The sequence below is a fragment of the Pecten maximus genome, chromosome 11 (genome assembly GCF_902652985.1).
Source record: "Pecten maximus chromosome 11, xPecMax1.1, whole genome shotgun sequence".
Taxonomy (NCBI): Eukaryota; Metazoa; Mollusca; class Bivalvia; order Pectinida; family Pectinidae; genus Pecten; species Pecten maximus.
The window spans coordinates 10,844,280-10,864,744 of record NC_047025.1 but is presented as its reverse complement, the minus strand read 5'-3'; the positions used below and the strand labels follow the sequence as shown (position 1 = coordinate 10,864,744).

Here is a 20,465-nt window from a genome sequence, read left to right as displayed (position 1 = left end):
GGTTATTTCTGCAATTAATAATTCTGAAATACCATACATGTCATGAAACTAGACACATTAGGGAACAGAGTATTTATGTGGTAAATGATTTCCACATATTTCACATTTTAAGTTTCCACATTTACAGTATTTAAGTAATTGCTCTTTCAGGATAGGGTTTGTTGCCTATGCATGATAACAGATAAAATCATACTTTCCATATACTTACTACATCCTCTATATTCTTTAGGATTAAGCTCCTCTGAACAACTTATTCATTTGATTACAGATTACTGAGGATGACAGGGAATACATGAAGAAACTGATGCCCCTGTTGGAGGATATCAGCTCCAATCATCCTGACAACACTATACAGGAAATGGCCTCTGACCTTAGAGTTGCCATAGCTACACATGGGGTGATCTGGTCTGAGTTGCTGAAGAGTAGCACAAAGGGAGATAAGCAGCAAAACTTGTCGAGCAAAGTATGTACGGAAGTTGTGTATGAAAGTTTTAAGATTTTTCTATGAGATTTTATGATACAATGCTAATGTGCTGACTATAGAATTCTGTTGTGAGTGCAGTTACGTATTAGCCAGTCTCCACTAGAATATATCTTGGGTTAGAGACACAATGGCAGCAGGGGATTTTTTTCTGTTGGGTTACATGTAGATATTTTTCCCACAGATGGCAGATTGGTTTTCCCTGTAGGTTTTTCTCCCAACATCCAAAACAACAATAGGTCCCTTAGTGGCATCATAATAAAAGCTCTACTGAGCTTATGTTGATTTTAATGTAAAAAATGTTTAATAAAAGTCATTTTCATTTCCTGTCTGTCCTGCTATTTCATGAGGGCATATACTATTACCCATATCAATATGTCTAACCCATCTTGTCTCATCCAAATTTGAGTCAATGACAGTATACTTTGAAAACCCCTCAAAATAGTTACTATTTACACCATAGTATCCTAACATCAAGTTTTACACCTGATCAGATTCTGGTTTTTCAAGGTTAAAAGGTCAAAGGTCACCCTTGAGGCTTTGATCCTTTCTGCATGGGACTTTACTTCGTCCTTGGCAATGTCCTAAAATTGATAACAAATGTGTAACATCAAAGCATGAAATATTTAAAATGAAGTCAAATTACGTCCAATGTCGGTTTTACTCCTTTCAAACTTTTTTCCATCCATTGTCCTCTAGGAAATAATTCCTGTAAATTAAATATTTTACCTTATAGGGAACAACCAACCAATTGAAAAAAATAGATTTTTGAAACATCCCCTGTGTATAGAAAGTTGAGCCAGGGATAAAATGTCTGGCTGCCACTGATTGGCCAGTATGTTATGAAGTAACAAAATAGATATGTGGCCTGATAGGTTACTGTCCATAAGAATTGTTGATATTAATTTCGTAAGTCCGATTGAATTTTTTCCCAAAAGATCAGGTCATAATAATTAACAGGTAAATATTTCATATTTTTGAGAATTTTTACTGCGAAATTCACCCATTTTCAAAATGGCTACCCTGGAAAAAATTTGAGCTGAAGGACCCAACTTTTTTTTTTGATTACGTGTTATACGAGACCCTAAAATTTTGTTATAAACCATAATTGCCCAATTGAATCCAAGAATTTTAATGATATACTCCAAAACGTTAACACTAAAGTCTATGGAAAAACAATTGGTTGGTTGGTCCCTTAATAATTACAGAATTAAAATTTTTCTTTCAGCAGGAATCCCTAGGTGCTGAAGAATCTAAAACAGGCAAGAAACCTTTGGTGGAAGTGATAAGCCAAACTTCTCCTCAAAAGTTACAGCAAAGTCTTCCAAAACAACAGCAGGCTTCTGGTGAAAAAGGACGCTATTCTGAAGAAGGGGCACCACAAAACCATTCTGCTTCAAAATCTAGTACTGGAAAAGGCAAAGAAACTGCTTCAGAATTTTCAGCTTTAGGGCAGGCATTTGAGGAACTCCATGACCCCCTCATTCCAGTCAGGGGTCATGCATTGATCACGATGAATAAACTGATACAGAAGAAAGATCCTGAAGCAATGGAGAAAAGAGAGATTCTGTTGAACATTTTCAAGGAAAATCTGCATCACCCAGACTCTTACTTGTATTTATCGTCTGTGAATGGATTAGTTTCTATGGTAGACAAATTTCCAGATGTGGTTATCCCAGTTCTGACAGAGGAGTTCTTGTCAGGAGCAGCATCAGCCCCGACACAACAAGGGGACAGTACTAGGAAGGCTGATGACAGGATTAAAGTGGGAGAGTGCCTGGTTCAGATTTCAAGGAAATTAGGTAAATTAGATGTGGACGCAAAAGGCACAAAGGGGGATCAATTTCGTTTATCACCATAAAACCAGTAAAACTATGTATCTACTTTTTTGCTTTGTCATATTATCGTGCTTCTCAAATATCCATGGTTTCATGACCTTTTGTTCCTTAATCGTATGACCTATAATTAGCTATAACAAAATACCTGTTCTAAAGAATTAGATTTTTAAACATTATTCCAAATTGATATTACTTATGGTTGCAGGTTGTACAGTTCTGTTTTGTATGGTGTGCAAAGGACTGTTATGTTTTAACAACTTTGATATTTTTTAACCTTTCTTGCTGAAGGTGACATGGCACCCCGTTACCGTGACAACCTGCTGACAACTTTTCTACAGGGATGTAAAGATACCGATCCACTTATCCGTGCCAGCTGTCTTTCAAACCTGGGAGAACTCTGTAAAGTACTACGCTTCTCTGTCGGAAACTTCATTCATTTGGTAAGTTACTCAAACCATTCTACAAGTTTTACCTAAAAACGGAAGTCTATTGACTAGATATATACATTGTACCTACATATATACTGTATATATATACTGTATATAGTTGCCATCTTGGCTAATTTTATAGGCCAGACCATCACCTGCTCTAATGATGCTGAAATCTGCTCGTATTTCATTACTTTTGAATAGAATGAAGAATCGTTAAAATAAATTTTAGGTTGAGGGAAATCAGAATATTCACTGTAAAATTTGAAATAGAATAAAAAATTCGATACATTTATACTATGAAATAAATTTTGAAATATGGCTCGCTTTGTGACAATTTACAATATTTTCACTCCTGACTTTGAGGGGCTGTGACTAGACATCTATTTGTGTATATATCACTTGCTGGGGATGTGTGGTAGACATTTAACATCTGTAAGACTGTCAATCATTTCAGATATTTAACTGTACCTGTGTGTTACTGAAGTCCGACACCAGCTTAGAGGTGAGGCAGGCTGCAGCCATGATGGTATCCCTTCAGCTAGAAGGACTAGGGAAAGATACACTTAAGGTATATACGATGAAGATGAATTATATTTCATGTTATCCATTGAATTTCCAATATATTTTTGCATATGTCACTAGTGTAAGGTATCCTGCAGTGATGTTTCATTGGCTGTGCCATAGCGCCACTCAGAAAAAAATTGTCATATTATGTAATATGGACAAATGATGTTACATCATTTCATTTTGTCTTACACATTTTGATTTAAAAAGCTGTCAGTTTGGAAGATTTCTGAGTTATGTGATATAAAAGTATCCAAAATTTCATTTCATATTAGATTCTATGAATGTCATCTCGACCATTTCAATTTTTGCTCTCAAAGGCTAACAAAAATAAAACTTCCACACTTGTTTTGTGAAATCTCATATGAAATGAAAACTCCAAAATATTTAAGGTCTTATATCTATATATGAATATGAGTTATTTGATCAGTGAAATCGTTTACTAAATCAAATACAAGTCCTTTTTGTGTTGTAGGTACTTGAATCCGTTATTAGGGATGTATACCGAACACTAAGGCAGTGCATGGTGACCGAGAAAGAAGATGGTGTGAAAATGCAGATCACACTGGCTCTGAACACACTGGATTCCATCACCAGGGAGGTAATGTTCCCTAAACAGACACTGGAAAAGAAGATCCGAATCCTGGATACAAGTTAAACTTGTTTATGGTTTCATGTTTTTCCAAAATGATAATATTTTTAAAAGTTGATTTTGAATTAGAAATAATTCTGGTACTCTTCTTACAAAGGATTAAAAAAAAATTAAAAATAACAGAAAAGATGTGTTAATAGTTTTTCCACAAAACTGTATACTTGAGTAATGATATTCTAACACCACAATAAAACCTAGTGAAACATTTCCATTCGAATATGACATATGCAGATATGACAGAGGAACCCTTGGAGGAGGTGTATTTATTCAAGTGAAAAAATCCCTAACATCAGTGAAACACCAGAATATGTTAGGACTGTGAAGTAGAACAGGTCAAAATCTAGCTCCGAGGAAACGAGGATTTCATCCAGAGAAACAAGAACGTGATAATAGGATACTTTTACATGTCGCACAGAAGTAACTTGGACTTAATAAAAAGCATCTGGATAAAGGACTCGCAACGATTATGGACTAAAAAAAATAAAAACTTAATGTTGACTTGATACTTCAACTCCTCTGACATTTTTTGTGACAACAAGACATTAAACCAGGGAAGACAGAATAGGTAAACATAAAGGCTACTAATCAGGGTTCACCCTGGACCCACAAATCATGGGCCATTTTGACAAGATTTCAGAAATCGTATGGGCCTAAACATAGAAAATTGAAGAATTTGTGAGTTTTGGTGGGCCATTTTTGAAAATATGGGGCAAATGGCCCCCTCCAGAGTTATCCCTGCTAATATCAACATAACAACTAGCACAATCACACGACCAACCAACATGTGAAAACATGTTATGTAGTCTTCATATTTACTACAAACCTAAGCCTAAAGTGTACCTCGGTATCGTAAAATGAGATGGTAGTTACAGGCATCCAGACAGAACCTAACCATTCCTCACTAGCAAGGAAGTTCTATCAAGATTAACGTGTATTTCGATTTTGGAACAACTAACAGAAGACATCAAATAAGTTCGAGCAAAACTCAAACTAATGCAAATGTACATGACTTCTGGAGAGCATTCAACGAGGGCATGCGCCGTCTCGCCTTTCAAAGCAAAGTTACTGTCATCTTCTGGTATAACAGTATTCACTATCGACAAAGACAGCAGAATACCAAAAAAGAGGGGAACTATCTTGTATTAAAATAGACGCAATTGGTGTTAAAAATTACCATGCAACTTAAAAACTTGAACATTCTGGTCCATTATTCGGTAGTCAACATCGACAAAGATACATTGTAGCAGGAAAAAAAACTATCCTGTACTGTACCTCAAAGTAGACGCAATCGATGTAATCATCAAAGAAAACACAGAAGAAATATCTGTTGGACTCGCAAAAATATCTTCTTTTGAATCGCTTGACACGGGAGAACTTCCAACAAACTTCAGAAATGCAAACAACAATATGCAACATACTTCGGAAAAGGACCGCTTAGCATTGCCAACATATGTCTGGTACAAACTTCTGGAACATTTTATGTCAATATATGCTAAAACACAAAGCAAATGCTAGTCACTGTTTCAGATATGGTTATTCGTGCGAGACGCACTCGCTCTCGACCACGAACGACTTGGCAAAGCAATATTGGACTTCGCCATTGCGTAAGACTCCAAACCACACAAGAAAACTCCTGCATAAAGTCGAGCAATACTATATGTGTGGGGACAACATATAACTGGCAATTATCTAGGGCCACTTCTCTTCCTCTGCCATATAAATGACCTATCAGACTCACAAGTACGCCTGTTTCCTGACGACTGTCTTTTGTATCTCCAAATAAAACCATTCAGCGACAACAACATCCTCCAAAAAGACCTATAAAACCTTGAAGAACGGGCAGATTCATAAGTATTAAACCTGAGGCTAAAATGCTGCATCATGCCCATTTGAAAAGACAATTTTGAAGAAGAAGAAATTATATATCTCTTATGGACTATGGAAGTAAGTGGTTGAATAATTGATACCAATCCTTCCCCCAGACAAGATAACCTAACACTCGGGAAGAACCGGAAATCACCACAAAGGTTTCAAAGAACTATTAAACATCAACAACATTAAACAAAAACTGCCCAGAGTCATTGATCATCCAACCCCAGGATACAGACAAGAAATATACATAAACTCCTTCCTGGCAAAAACATAGCATTTATGATAAAAGACTAGATCTATGCGAAGAAAGAATAGAGGGACACGTCTATGATAAATTACGGTTTTCTCAGTTTTCCAAGAGCAAATTCAGAATACAATATCTGTTAGCACAATTGATCCAATCGGCAAGAACGCTATAAAGAACCATGCACTCCTTCCACGTCCTCGATGTCCAAGGGTAATGCTTTCTACAAACCCGAGAACGAACCCTTTGAATATCGTGGATACCTGAACGTCCTCATGTTTTTAATGTTTCAAGATGCAGTAATATGGTGAACAGAAAAAAGAGGTAGTACCTTGTGTCAAACAGTGCTTGACAGTCATGTACGGACGTTCCCAATTGGACGATTAGAAAAAATGCCTAAAAATCAATACGCTTCGACCCTTTTACTATTTTTGATGTTATGACAAATTGGCTTTGACTCGTGTCAAGGTTTTCCCACACTAACAAAAAAGAGTCAATATAAAAACGGATGATTCATATATGGGATTTGGATGAAATCGTAGGTCAGTATAGCTATACTTACTTTTAAGTAAAATTACTTTACAGGGTTTGCACTGGGCATTTCTTAAAGGGGGGTCCTTTTCAGATATAATGGGGTCCTTGTGAATAATTTGAATGGAGCTTCCAGAAAAAATGGTCCTTTCAATTTTCTATGCTTCAAAAGGCTATTGGGATGGCTTCAACGCGAAGCCTGCTTTAACCATTCTACAGTAATCCAATATGATAGGTTGTCACACCTGTCACACTTTCGCGGTATCGCATGTAGAACTTGTGTCATAGAAAACGGTGTCATTCGCTTCTTTGGTGTCTAATCGGTTCTTGCTTTTGGTATCAAGTAAAAGAAGGAATTTGTACTTAAATGATGAAATGGTAGCATTTTTTCTTTATCATGTAGTTTAGATGTCAGATGTTTTCAATACGATATGTGACGGTGATTTTTTATTTATTTTTTTTGCCATAAAGGCTAGCATTTTTAATCTTACAGTTTTCTTCTTTTGTTATGCTGGAAATATTTCAATGTGGATGGATTGATACTAACGTGATATACACTGTACACAGTGTATGCACTGGAGATGCCCGAAATTGTTAGAACAAGAGGTAACTGATAATATATTGATATGTGTATAACGCAAGTAACACACAGTACAATACTGCTCACCTTCCTTGTAAACTTTAAGATAAATTGCCAACTGAATCACCAAGGCATCATTGATGATCAATAATGTCAAGCATACAAGAACGAGGAAATATATATCAATATTTATTTATTTCTTCACTACATATAATACGAATATGTAATCAAAATACAAAACCTGATTTTACTTCAACCTTCCCTTAAAATCAAAGCTTAAATTATCATTTTTCTACAATGATCTATTTCCTGCCAGTTTTATTTTGGCGATCATGTTTTGACCGTATCTTGTTCTAAAAATCATAGATACATATATATGTATTTCATTGTCACATACTAGATTTAAAGCTGACAATCGACTTATTTATTTATGATTTTTATTCTCAGGTTGTAGAAACCTGGCACACGATGGGTCAACAATAACGGATTTGATTTGTTAAATGTCCGCTTGACCAAAGAAGAATTTAGCATCAAATAGCAAAGGGCTCGTAACAATACGGGTTTGGCGAAAACTTGCATGGTTAGTTATACGTAAATACAAAAATGAAATGCTCTCTTTTGGGCAATAATGGGCCGCTCTGAAAATATCTAATCCATAAATATGAGATAAATAGGTTACATTGTCAGCTTTAATGTAAGAAGACTGCAAGAAAAGAGAGAAGTAAAACTATAGTAACAATGGTTTTTATGAAAAGATGATAAACGGATATTGCAAATGAATACAAAAAATTCTGTGATTGCTCCTCGTATCCTATAAAGAGACGATATGAGGCCCAATGGGCGATGTATGAATTTTTCATGTTTTTATACTTTTATTTCAAACAAATAATACAATAGACCTTTGCTGGATTTGTTCAATATGGGTTGTTTATAAAAATAAACAACAAAAAAACGTTGAAGACATTTCAATTATTGACTTGAAGTAAACTAATTCATTGGTAATAAAATACTGAAAAGTGATTTCCTCAATAATTAAATAAGTTATTCTTATAAATACATTGTGGATTAGCCCGGTTTAATGTTGTCGTTAACACCAGTAAATAATTCATATTGAAATGTAATGCTTTAAAACTGGAATGGTATTCATAAAAAGATTGAAGACAAGAAACGCTAAAATCTTTGTAAACCAAAAACAACATAATTATTAACATTTGCGCTAATAACATTAATGTTTGTGAAATGTTATCTGTTAACATTACCATCGTGTACCTCCAAAAAGCTCCTTCAGAAAACATCATATTATTATAATTACAGAAATGTAAATAACGATAACAGAGATGGAAACAACGAGTAACGATGAGAGATTTCTTGAATATACATTTTCTCCGGACCAAAAAAAAATAAAAAAATAAAAAAATAGGCCTTTTCCCCATTTAGAATATTTAAGTCGTCTCTCCTATTGTATTTTTTCTTGAATTAAATGTCTTTTATCTTATGTATATGCATGCTACTTTGTCATAAATATTTACTCATCTTCTATGTTTTAAACCTTTTTATTGCATGGATATTTTTCAATTATTTGATAAAAGATTTGAAAAACGTTATTACGGATTATATTTGTTGTCATTTTACAAATAAAAATCGATAGTTATAGATACCGTTATTACCAAGATGTATGATATACATATTATTGTATATATGATAATATTTATGTCCGTCTTATACATTTTTAATACTAAAGACGAAGTCGGGAGATCTAATTTGGCTTTCTACCCCATGCAAGCATACTTGGAGTGATTCATTCTACATATGTTGTTATATATTTATGAACAAAATTCGCAGAAAATATATACAAAAATGTCATTCATAAATAATCTGCTCCGCAAATTGGTTTTCATTATACATTCAATACATCCATATTATATAAATTATATCGTAATATCATAGTTTATGTACATATCACAAGTCTATGGTTTTCACCGATAGAATCCAACACTATCTTCTAGGATTTCTTCAATACAAGTAGTTCGGTTGGTAACATAATCATTATTGAACAACTCTGAAAACTTCTATATTAGACATACTCCAGAAGAAAGAAATATGACAGTTTGTTTCCATGGCAACACCTAAATCTATCCGACCGACCCTTCCCCATTTATATTATTTTTTCATAATCTTTGATCCCTTATAAGAAATATTCGAAATAAGAAATTAAAAAGAATGAAAAGTTAGCAATTAAATATTGAACGAGTTAATTTTAAATAAAAAATCATTTTTATGATTATGCGAAATATTTTGACATTAAAGCTTGTATTTTTCTGAGATAACACTTGCCATTTTGATCCATATTGTTATCGATTGAGAATGTTGAGCATAGATATTTTGGAGATATTTGTTTGTCTTACGTAGATATGTGCCATGAGTACATATGAAGGAAGACGAGGGAAGATTTCGAAATAGTTCAACTTCAGAACACAAACCGCATCCTGTTAATTAAAAGTTCTGCTCGTTCTATTGTTAAGATGCTACGTTTTGCTATATTTTAAATTTGTATCCATTACGTCACTTCCGGGTGCTCGGGTGCTCGTTATGAATTGTAAATACTATGGATGTTGTGTGGCTGGTTTCCTGTCGATATCTCTTTAGGTCAGCGTATTGGACTGTAAGAAAAAGAAAAAAAAACAATTAGTCATGCAGTGTTGTTTGATAAAACATTACAACATGTATTACAATTGAAATATCTTGTAAGATTTTTGAATTTTCTAAAACTTCTGAACCTTTTGACATTTGATACGAACGTTCAGCTTTTTTTTATCCATATATGACTCGTCCGAGATACCGTTTTGTCCTTCTAGGACTAATCCGTGATACCGTTTTGTCCTTCTAGGACTAATCCGTGATACCGTTTTGTCCTTCTAGGACTAATCCGTGATACTGTTTTGTCTTTCTAGGACTCATCCGTGATACCGTTTTGTCCTTCTAGGACTAATCCGTGATACTGTTTTGTCCTTCTAAGACTCGTCCGTGATACCATTTTGTCGATTAGCGCGTTATGATTAAGGCAGGTTAAATTTAAGTTGTAACACTGTTATTTCGTTTCAAAGTAAAATTTCAAGCCGTCATTTGACCCGTTCTTTTGACGTCACAATTATAGAATATAATGGAAATAAACACAAAGTCATCATTTTATTTGCAACCTTTTCATCAATATCTTAAACCGTGAAGATAAAATTTGTTATTCAACATACCTACATAAGTTGTTGCGAGTTAGATGGAGCAATTGGATATTTTAATCCAGTCGCACGAATTTTCGTGACGTCAGAAATACACTTGATATAGTGACGTCAAACAAAACAACGTCATTGAGTGACGATGTCACTAATATTGTTCAATATATTATTACACTAATGGGAATAATAAAATAATTATTTTGTTTGCTAAGGTTATATAGTGGCAATGTAGAGCAAATGGAAATATAAGTTCGTGAGAACATTATTTTGACATTTCTTTTGGTCACCCCAATACAATAATCACTTAAGGTCCTTATCACAACTGCCGAATTCTAGAAGGACGAAACAGATAATATCTTTTGTGCAATAATTACAGCAATTCTTTCCGATCCCGTATACTAATTTAATTAGGTAACTGGGATTTCCATCGAAGAAGTACCAACTGACGCAGAAAGATATTTAACTACTGTAATTATGGTTTATCGATCCTCGCTGTCATTTGATATATTCAAAGTTGTCTTACCGGAGTCGTAGAACTGTCTGAATTGCTCCATACTTTCGTATGCATTGATCAAGACAAACGCCGTCCTGTCAATCCATGTTCTCCTTAGATCTTTAACGTCATCTGTTGCAACCAATCCATGTCGAATTCCGAACTTATCCATGATCGGGGCCACTTTGTCGACGTAATTTTGTTGGAAGTTCCGGTCACATACGTTGCAAATTTCGGTCAAGTGGAATGTTTTGTATCCATTTTCTAAATCATGATGAAAAAAATACAAATAACAAAAAATATATTTACTGCGTTTTACTGTGCGTATATGGTCATTCTTTCTGAGAATCCTGGCCCTAGTTTCATCGAACTTCAAGTCCTCTTGCATCTAATGATGCTTTGATGTGGAATGGTTTGAGATGATGAAACCGGGCGCCAAATTGATCATATTGCTATTCATTTGATAGATATGTTATGTTCTGTGTTTAGTAAGTGATATATGTTGTCGAATGAAAAGCATTTATATGTTAGTAAGCAAGATGAAATTTGAGAATGAAAATATGATCATTTAATCATTTCATGATTACAGTTTGGCTGTCTTCATTCGAAGTTACAGAAATATCCAAGTCGTTTTCGTTTGGTCAGTTGGGATATAATCTTCAATTGTCTTAACTTGCCTTTTTACGACATCTAATTTAAACTGTTCATGTATTGTGACAACAATAATCTTCCACTGGTTTTGTTTATGTCTTAAATGACATATAATGTATAATAAAATGATTATTGTAGTATCAGAATTTTTTGATATTGTACGTTTATGAAAGACAATGCTGTTATGATGTAAAATTCATAAATACTGTACAAAATGTACGAAGTACCTTGTGGAATGTAGCTAAGTGGGAACATGCTTATTTCCAATGTGTCGGCTGCGTTTGGCCAGTCTTGCTGTTTAAATATTGGGTCGCTCATAAGCCAATGATCACCATCTCTTTCGCTATCGAACTTCAAAAGGGCAAATCCGCAATCAGATGGGTACTTGTAAGAACACTCTACGACATTGACCTATTAACAAAGAAAAAGAAAAAGGTATAAGACAAATTTGTATCATTTTTGTTTGAAGAATAGGTGTTTACTATTAATAGTATGTACATATTCGTCATTATTGTGAAGCAATAAATGTCCGTAATTAAATAAGCATAACATGTCATGTACAATCAATTCTGTTTATAACGGCCACTCAAAGGGATTGAATGAAATCATATTGAGAACTATATATCATCGAATTGATATTAATTGTAGTAGTCATACTTCAAGATATTTATTACAATGCGGATAACATGGATTTTGAGTGGTTAAGAAATAGTCAAACATGAATATCAAAGCCACTCATCGAAACAGAGACAATGTCAATTGTAGCATTTATAGGCAGGTTTTAGACATTTACTTGAAACTTAAACAGCTGGTTTTATAGACACGTTTAGTGTTTCTCTAAAAGTGCATTAAGGGCAGATTCAACAGTGCAATGGAGTTTCGTTCAAGGTATGACATATATACGGGTATTCGAATAATGCATAGACAGAACAAGATATCCGCCAAGGTTTATTACAACATATTATATCTTATACAAGTCTTGGTAAACGTGGCCTCTATATAGAAGGTAGTTAACTACATATATGGAAGGTTTTGATAGAGTTTTATATACATATACAAATTATAGATGGCAGTTAACTACAGACATAGTAGTTTTTAATAGAGTTTTATATACATATACAAATTATAGATGGTAGTTAACTACAGATATAGTATTTTTTAATAGGGTTTTATATAAACCTATACAAATTATAGATGGTAGTTAAGTACAGACATAGTAGTTTTAATAGAGTTTTATATACCTATATAAATTATAGATGGTAGTTAACTACAGACATAATAGTTTTTGATAGAGTTTTATATACCTATACAAATTATAGATGGTAGTTAACTACATACTAGTAGTAGTTTTTAATAGAGCTTTAAATATATACATATACAAATTATAGATGGTAGTTAACTACAAAGTAGTTTTTAATAGAGTTTTATATACATATACAAATTACAACAACAATCAACTTTTTTATATAGTTACACGAGTAAACGGGTACTCTATCTAACGTGTTATTCCCGGTAACAAGTATGAACAATTTGTATTCAATTTGAAAGGTTTAATTACCGAGGACATCTTCTACCCATTAGTATTTAATGCTAATTACGGTCCTCGTTCAAACATGCATTTAAAACAAGGATGTTCTATTCGAGTGATGTTTTAAAGCATATGTGTTTATAATTGCTCAATCGATCACGGGTTTTAAATTATTTTAATGTCTGCAGACACCATAAAATGTTTGCATATAAAAAACATACACTTGAAATTGGGGGTTTAAAATCGCGTGTTGAATAAGTTTAAGATGCGAACTCAAAATAAATAATATATAATAACACCGCTTTAAAATACAATATGATGTATGTAGAAGTGTTTCTCTTTAATGTACAAGGTCAGTGCAAGGGAGAACTTGAATAGAGTCAAATCTTTAAACAGAATGGTCAGATTAAAAAGTTGTTTAAATGAATAGATTCGTAGGCATTGACTTTCTTTGAATAGGACTCTATTAATTACATTTTGAAGTATTTTGAAGTATTAGTTTCAAAATTTTAAACCAAAATATATTAATTCGATAAGAAGATCAACCTTTTAAAACCTAGGGCAGCTTTGTAGATATCCCTTAATCCTGTGTAATACTAAAATCTAATTTTATAAATTCACAAGTTGAACTTGTGGTAATTCCTCTCAAGCATTTAGTTTTTGTTGATAACATCGAGAAACCCATAATTACCTTGTATAAAAGTGAGTTAGATGGATATGTTTATTTGATGGTATATTTGAAACTATTTCTTTTGTTTAATGTTCTTTTGTTTGTTTGTTTGTTTGTTTTTGGAGTGGGGGGGGGGGGGGGGGGGGGGGGGGAGACTGAAAATGGGATGTGGTTTCACACGCAGTTTGATTGCCGGCGTTGAATTTTCCTTTGTGGTTTGAGCTCCAAGGTTATGTATAGCATGGGTCCAGCATGAATATATATATATCAAAGTGATATATACCATGATTTGTCCACCTGTCTTATAGATATTTTAAAATCTTATATAGGCCGTTTTTATTTTCCCATTTTGTCTGGATTTCCACACATTTGGTTATGGTTATAGCATCGCTGAAGAATCCAGGAATGACGAGACAGCTGTATGATACACATTTTGTAATGAGTCCATATTTGAAGGTAGCATTCACATGTTTTGTAAATCTACATTATTCTAAGCTTCCATAATATAGGAAAGAAATTAAATGTATCCTAAAATAAGATATAAATGATTTATACCTTCCAGAATGGATTGTCACACCTTTGGCACCAAAGTATCACTAACAAGTCCTTCAAGAACGAAACAGCACTGTGAAGCAGTGATGCATCAGCAAGTCATGGTTATTGAATATCACTACCCTACTGCATTTAAAGTACAGATGGCAACCCACTGGTTCCTCAAAGTCGGCTACAATATTGTGAATGATTTGAGTCATAGCGTGCAACTTGAATGAAATGGGAGTTTAAATCCACTTTTCCATAACGTGTATATCATGTAAATCATAAGTAATAAATATCTTATTTAAATCTACCTTTACCAAGTTTGTTTTGCATCGTCATTTCCAACAGTCGAACATGTGATCGAATGAATTTTCTACATGCCTAGTGTGTCTAGGATTTAAATAAGTCCAATGTTTACCTCTCTATCCTGAAGTGTTGGCAAAACAAACCGAATTCCTCCCAAGCAACAAGTAAATATGTCTGGTGCCAATTGTATTGTACAAAATAATATATCCTTCAAATATGAATGGAGTAAAAGTACACTAAATGCCGAGAGTAAAGAATATGAAACGCTTTCATACAGCTATTTCAGCCTTTTACGACTCGTCAGTGATGCTAGAAGCCATACGTGAGGGAATCCAGGAGGGCATTTAGTTTTTTTTTAGTTTTTTTTTTCAATTAAGATGTAAAAAGTGTCTGGATACGTAGAAAACGGTTTTTTTTTAAAATGATTTTAGCTGAACAAATATACAATACACCTGTATATACACTGTAGCGTCGACATAAAACTAAGGGCGCATTAACTGTCAAATTATATGACACAGTTTATTGTAAAAATATGGAAATTGTGCTTTGCTTTAACAAAATATTGAAGATTGATTTATTACAGTATGCTATCTCCTGGGAGAAGTAATAAACATGACACATTAAACGAAATATACATTTGTATGTATATATATACGTTTATTGTCAAGTAAATACAATTCATTTTATCATAATCTACCAATAAATATTTGTCATAAAACTTCATTAATAATTCATATTTATTTATTTAGATTAAATCAACATCAGTTAAGCTACTACATAAATATCATGCATATCATATTCATCGTTTATCTATTCATTTATTTTTCAGATTCTGTTACGATCAATTTAGAACCCATGCATGCATTAAATGTATTATAATCACTTTTGAATGGGTTCGAATACATGCACTACTGCCCTTATTCAACACACTTTACTTGCCGTGTCAGTGATGTCAATGTAACTTTTTCATCAACACAATTTAGCTACATTCACTTGTATCAATTCATAAGACTTTGTTTAGAATACGTGTACTGTGGTGCGAACATACTTGTGTCCAAATAATAATGTCAATACTGCTCAATGAAGATTAATCCTGTACTCAATGTGTACATATTTGATATATACACTGGTTCACAAACACATGAATACGTATAGTGACATCGCCATTAAGACCTATATGCGCAATGTTAATCTCCTTGACATGACGGTCACTTTGGTCTTTTAAATCCCTCTCACCTTTACATTTCCAATAAAATAGAGTATCGTATTATTACGATTTTTTTATTGACTGGATAATATATATACATGTAGTACATTATATATCCCAATAAACGCAATGAACAGAACTGCGTCATATCACTATCCTTCAAAGACTATTCACATAGTTATCATAGCGTTGATGTATGTATGAGTTTAAGCTGGTATTGGTGCATATCAAATAAAGGACTTACCTGTACTCACTGTAATCAATATCAAGAAATATATCTGTGTACTTGTATCCAAAAAAAAGATTTAAGAGGAGGGTAGGAATTCTAGAAGGAAAATGGCGAAATCATGTCGCATAAACATTAAATTTATTTATTTTTGTGGGAGGTGGATGATTTCGGTTAATTTCCCCATATTGAAAAAATGTCATTCGTCCAGATTCAAATTCTATTTTACACTTACACAGGATTCGAAATTCCAAATTTTAAAAAAATGAAATGAGACAGAGAGTGCAGCCAATCAAATTGAAACATTAAATTTGTAACAGGAAATAATTAAGTTTCATTTACCGAGTTGGCTACTCCGATGAGTTCTCCGTTATATTCTTCCATAATCCTTTTTTCTTTGCTGAGTGCATTGCACATGCGTCGATACATATCACCCCGGAAACGTATCAGCATGTACATTTCACCCGATGCATCCCTGAACTGAAACAAAGCATATTTCAAAGGTCAGAATATATTTCAGAAAAATGTAAAATACAGCAGCAATATTTAAAAGTTCACAGTAAGGATATTGCAGCAGTTGTATTGAAATCGAGCAGCATTTTGGTGTTTGATTTATTTGGAAAATGATATTGAAGTAAAGGAACCAAGTTCAAAGATTCAAAGTAGTGAACATCCTTGACATTATCGGCTAACGACAAACAATATACTCTAAATTGTGGATACATCTTATCATGGCATACTTTCAAAAACAAAAATATAAATGAAAATATAGATTTGTATGTGGAATCCTAAACAAGAACAAGACCATGTAACTCGGAAGAGTAAGCGTCTTCTGCTTCATTGACGTCACCCACCATACAAATCTAGGTCACCGCGACGCCCACCATACAAATCTAGGTCATCGCGACACCCACCATACAAATATAGGTCACCGCGACACCCATCATACAAATCTAGGTCAAATTATGATATCTGTAGGACTATTTCACTCCCAAAACAACGGTTGTTTTTTCTATTTTCATGGAATGGTTTTGTATCTTCCCAAGAATATGTCATCAGTAGGAGCAAAACGCACAAAAACTGAGAATGAATATGTTTTTACTACGTAACACTGCAACATGGCTAAGCCGACATTGAAACCCGTTGAATCTAAGAGGTCGTTTGTGCTTTCGTGGTGTTTAATGACTTTATTTTGTTACTAGGCTAGTGTAACAGGGATTCAATGAGAAAATGGTAACTTCGTTGCATTATTTAATTGCACATAGTCGGCATATTCTGTTAACATTCGGAGTATAATCTAGAACATCAAGATTGATGTACAAGATATTATCCATTATGATTGACATAGCGGAGAAGTACAACATAATGTGGCTTGCATGTAAAGTACAAGTGTCTTTATTATGTGCCATCAGTTTGTATCGCTTCCAGTTTTCCTCTTATATTCCCCTGTACTTCCGGTCCAAACCCGTTGCCTTCCGGTGATCATCTATCCCTGAATAGCTTGCGATATCGATCTGTATCAGTAGTTGAATAGTTTAAGATCGATTTTGCTGGAAACATTCATCGGAATAATCTTCATAACAGAACCGAGATATTGACTTTGGCCAGTCGTGTTTAAATAACGCTTGGAGAATTAACCTTTATAAATGGCATTCAGTAACATTTCCTATTAACTAAAACCACACCTATTCATATTATAAAACATAACTTTCGATATCTTCTTCAAAATGTAATCTATCTCGGTGAAAACAGACGGAGATATAGACATTTGGTCCACTTTGGCAGCTCACTAATAACTGTGTTGTTGGGTTGATTTCAATGCAGGTAATGTTTATCAAATGATACCTGTCAGTTCAGAATTCTGCCCGCATTTTACGCTTCATCGGCCTATTTATGAATACACAGTCCCGACCATAGATATCAATATCTGTTTTGTTTAGAGATTAACACCTCTAAGTATAGTATTGATTAAATCAGCATCAAGGATGTTCATTGGGTTACTCAACTGATTCCGTCCTTCTATACTTCATTCAAATCACTTGCATGCCTCTTTTACTTCATGAGGGGATTTTCTAAACTTTTTTATTTTTTTTTATCATGTTAACATGAATTGCCTCCTCCATATCTAGATTTATATGTATTTGTAACCAAGTAGACATACGACTCTTACGTCGTCAACTGAATACATTTGTCCACATACATTGGTCACATTTTACTTTAAAATGGATTCGCTGATATATAGACACATAACAGTAGCCAACCCACAGAAAAATTGATATTGTATATAAATGTTTTCCTGAATTTTAAATGACTGATCGATAATTAATTACACGTGAAGTTTAAAGAAATACTCACCTTGGGTATAAATCTTTTCTGTTGCAGTTTTTGTTGACACGACATTCTGTAGGAAGAAAAGTATGAAAATCAACATACACAATTTCAATGATATAGTAGAATAGGGGAAAACGTTGTGTGGAACTGTAAATACATGTTATGACAATTTTCAAATATGTAGTACATCGACTTGTCCCATCTTCGCTAGCCAAGGCATCTTGTTCGTGGAGTGTGACGTAATCAGAAGCCTTAGCTAGCGAAGATGGACTTATCCTGGCGTTACTGTATTAGTATATACAGTACGTAGTAATCTGCCTATTTTAAATACCTGAAATCTAAATAGGATTTGCATCACATAAACAGGCATTCGTATTTGGTTCTTCATAGTTCTTGAATATATACTGATCTTTGCCCAACTATTTCATTGCCTCCTGCCATTTTTTTTTTTTTTTTTTTCGTGAGATGTATTTTGGTGATAATTGTGAGGGTAGTTGGTTAATCTAAAGCTCTAGTGAATAGTGGTTAAAAGTATTATAATAAGCATCATTCATTGAATTATGAATTAAAATTAGTATGCCGTATGCCAGAAGAATAGATACTTTTTAAGATTAAAAATTTATCAAGTTTCCCTAGGACGAGAGAATAACCATCCCCTCATTTTTTAAGATACCCCAGTAAACATTCTATGCCGTTAAACTTTCGATAACAGTTTACTTCTTTTGTTAACAACAAGTTCAGCATCGGGAATTCGTCTTTGGTGTGTTGAAAGTTGAATAAATGGGGTAAGGTGGGGTCAAATTGTCATTATGTGTAATTATTGAGAAAGATTTTAAAGCATTAGGGGTCTTTTATTGTATGTTTAAAATGCGTTTTCTTTGGCAGCAAGAGTTTTCATAATTACGGTAAGTATCTATTTATTTTACCGTTCATAAGAGTCCTAACAAGTTTTTTTAAAATGTTTTGTTTTCTTTAACAATATGCCGTAATTTAACTGTGAATTTTATTGATTTTCAACTGACAATGTGTAAGTGTTTACAAGCTGCGATTGTTTTTTTTTCTTTAACAATATCAATTGTTATATTACTACCAAATACCATATAATTATCTTAATCTATACTTGGTGCTTATGAGTCGTATCAAGCTGCACATACCGTAATTGAACAATAATGTGCATATTTTGCATTGTGTATTTTTTAGTCAATATCCCCATTGTTTATTGTATGTGTAATTTTGAGTAAGTTGCAAATTGATTCTTTTACAAACTCAAACACAGCCCTTTGTTCGGACAAAGGCGAGCATGTATAATTTAGATTTACAGATTTTTCACGGACATTACTCTGCGAGCTAGCCTTACAAGTTGAAAGAAATACTACACCTGCACGTCATACAATTTTTGACGTAAATTCATATGTAAATTTTATATATGTATATGACAGTACCCATCCTGATTTCGTGGTAGATTTTTATTGTAAGAAATATGCTATATGGTACCTCAAAGCCATATATATACACCTGTCATGTCAACAAGCGAAAAATTAGGTATTTAAACTGAAGAGTGCGTGTTCGCGTATATTTAAAATATGTCAATATATATCATATATAACATGTTTTGACATGACAGGGCCATACATATATGAAACACTTTCGAATACCGTAAACTTATGTATGTGTGGAAATCACTTCAAAATGGGGTTTAGGTGAGATCAATCAAATAGTAATTTATCATATATGCCTGTACAGGTAACATAGACACATCTTTAAATAGGTTATCGATCTACATGCAGGTATTTAAAGTCCCTCTCTGAGTTGAAATAAAGATCGCTGTCACATGTTGCTAGGACGGGAACACATAAACAATTTCTGCTACGCTTTCACCTGGCTTGTGTGATAAAACCCGTTAAAATCTCCAATATAGGAAATTACAACTCGATTTCTACCTGATTTTTTGTACATCATACACAATACGGTATATTTTGACTTACCTGTGATTTTTGACAGGTGCTATAAGACAATAGAGTTGTGTATTCCGTCTGCTATTCTTCTTCCTGTGAGCACCTCGTATCGACGGCCTCAAACACTGATTTGATGTA

The 20,465-nt window shown here is 33.7% G+C and overlaps 2 protein-coding genes across 3 annotated transcripts in view; one reads left to right on the top strand and one right to left on the bottom strand.

Annotated features, from left to right (window-relative positions):
* The window catches only part of LOC117337283 (transport and Golgi organization protein 6 homolog), a 16,974-nt gene extending 8,813 nt beyond the window's left edge, over positions 1-8,161 (top strand). The window contains exons 14-18 of one of the 2 annotated variants that reach the window (XM_033898188.1): positions 269-463; positions 1,713-2,283; positions 2,608-2,759; positions 3,205-3,318; positions 3,790-8,161. In XM_033898188.1, the coding sequence (XP_033754079.1) occupies positions 269-463; positions 1,713-2,283; positions 2,608-2,759; positions 3,205-3,318; positions 3,790-3,972 (1,215 nt within the window). In that variant the 3' untranslated portion in view covers positions 3,973-8,161. Of the gene's footprint in view, positions 1-268; positions 464-1,709; positions 2,284-2,607; positions 2,760-3,204; positions 3,319-3,789 lie in introns of both variants that reach the window. The other variant, XM_033898187.1, reaches the window with a different exon arrangement.
* LOC117337285 lies at positions 7,370-20,465 on the bottom strand. Its single transcript, XM_033898190.1, has 6 exons — positions 20,358-20,465; positions 18,397-18,442; positions 16,384-16,521; positions 11,795-11,978; positions 10,947-11,180; positions 7,370-9,853 (listed from the first exon to the last, which is right to left on the bottom strand). Exons 2-6 carry the CDS (start codon positions 18,439-18,441, stop codon positions 9,756-9,758), a joined length of 699 nt encoding a protein of 232 aa, XP_033754081.1. The 5' UTR covers position 18,442; positions 20,358-20,465; the 3' UTR covers positions 7,370-9,755.

Excerpts from the sequence above, each read along its gene's own strand:
- LOC117337285 (XM_033898190.1), bottom strand. The coding sequence starts at position 18,441 with ATGTCGTGTCAACAAAAACTGCAACAGAAAAGATTTATACCCAAG. Across the intron at positions 16,522-18,396 it reads AGAAAAGATTTATACCCAAG|TTCAGGGATGCATCGGGTGA; the intron begins GTGAGTATTTCT and ends GCTTTGTTTCAG. Across the intron at positions 11,979-16,383 it reads TCATCGGAGTAGCCAACTCG|GTCAATGTCGTAGAGTGTTC; the intron begins GTAAATGAAACT and ends CTTTGTTAATAG.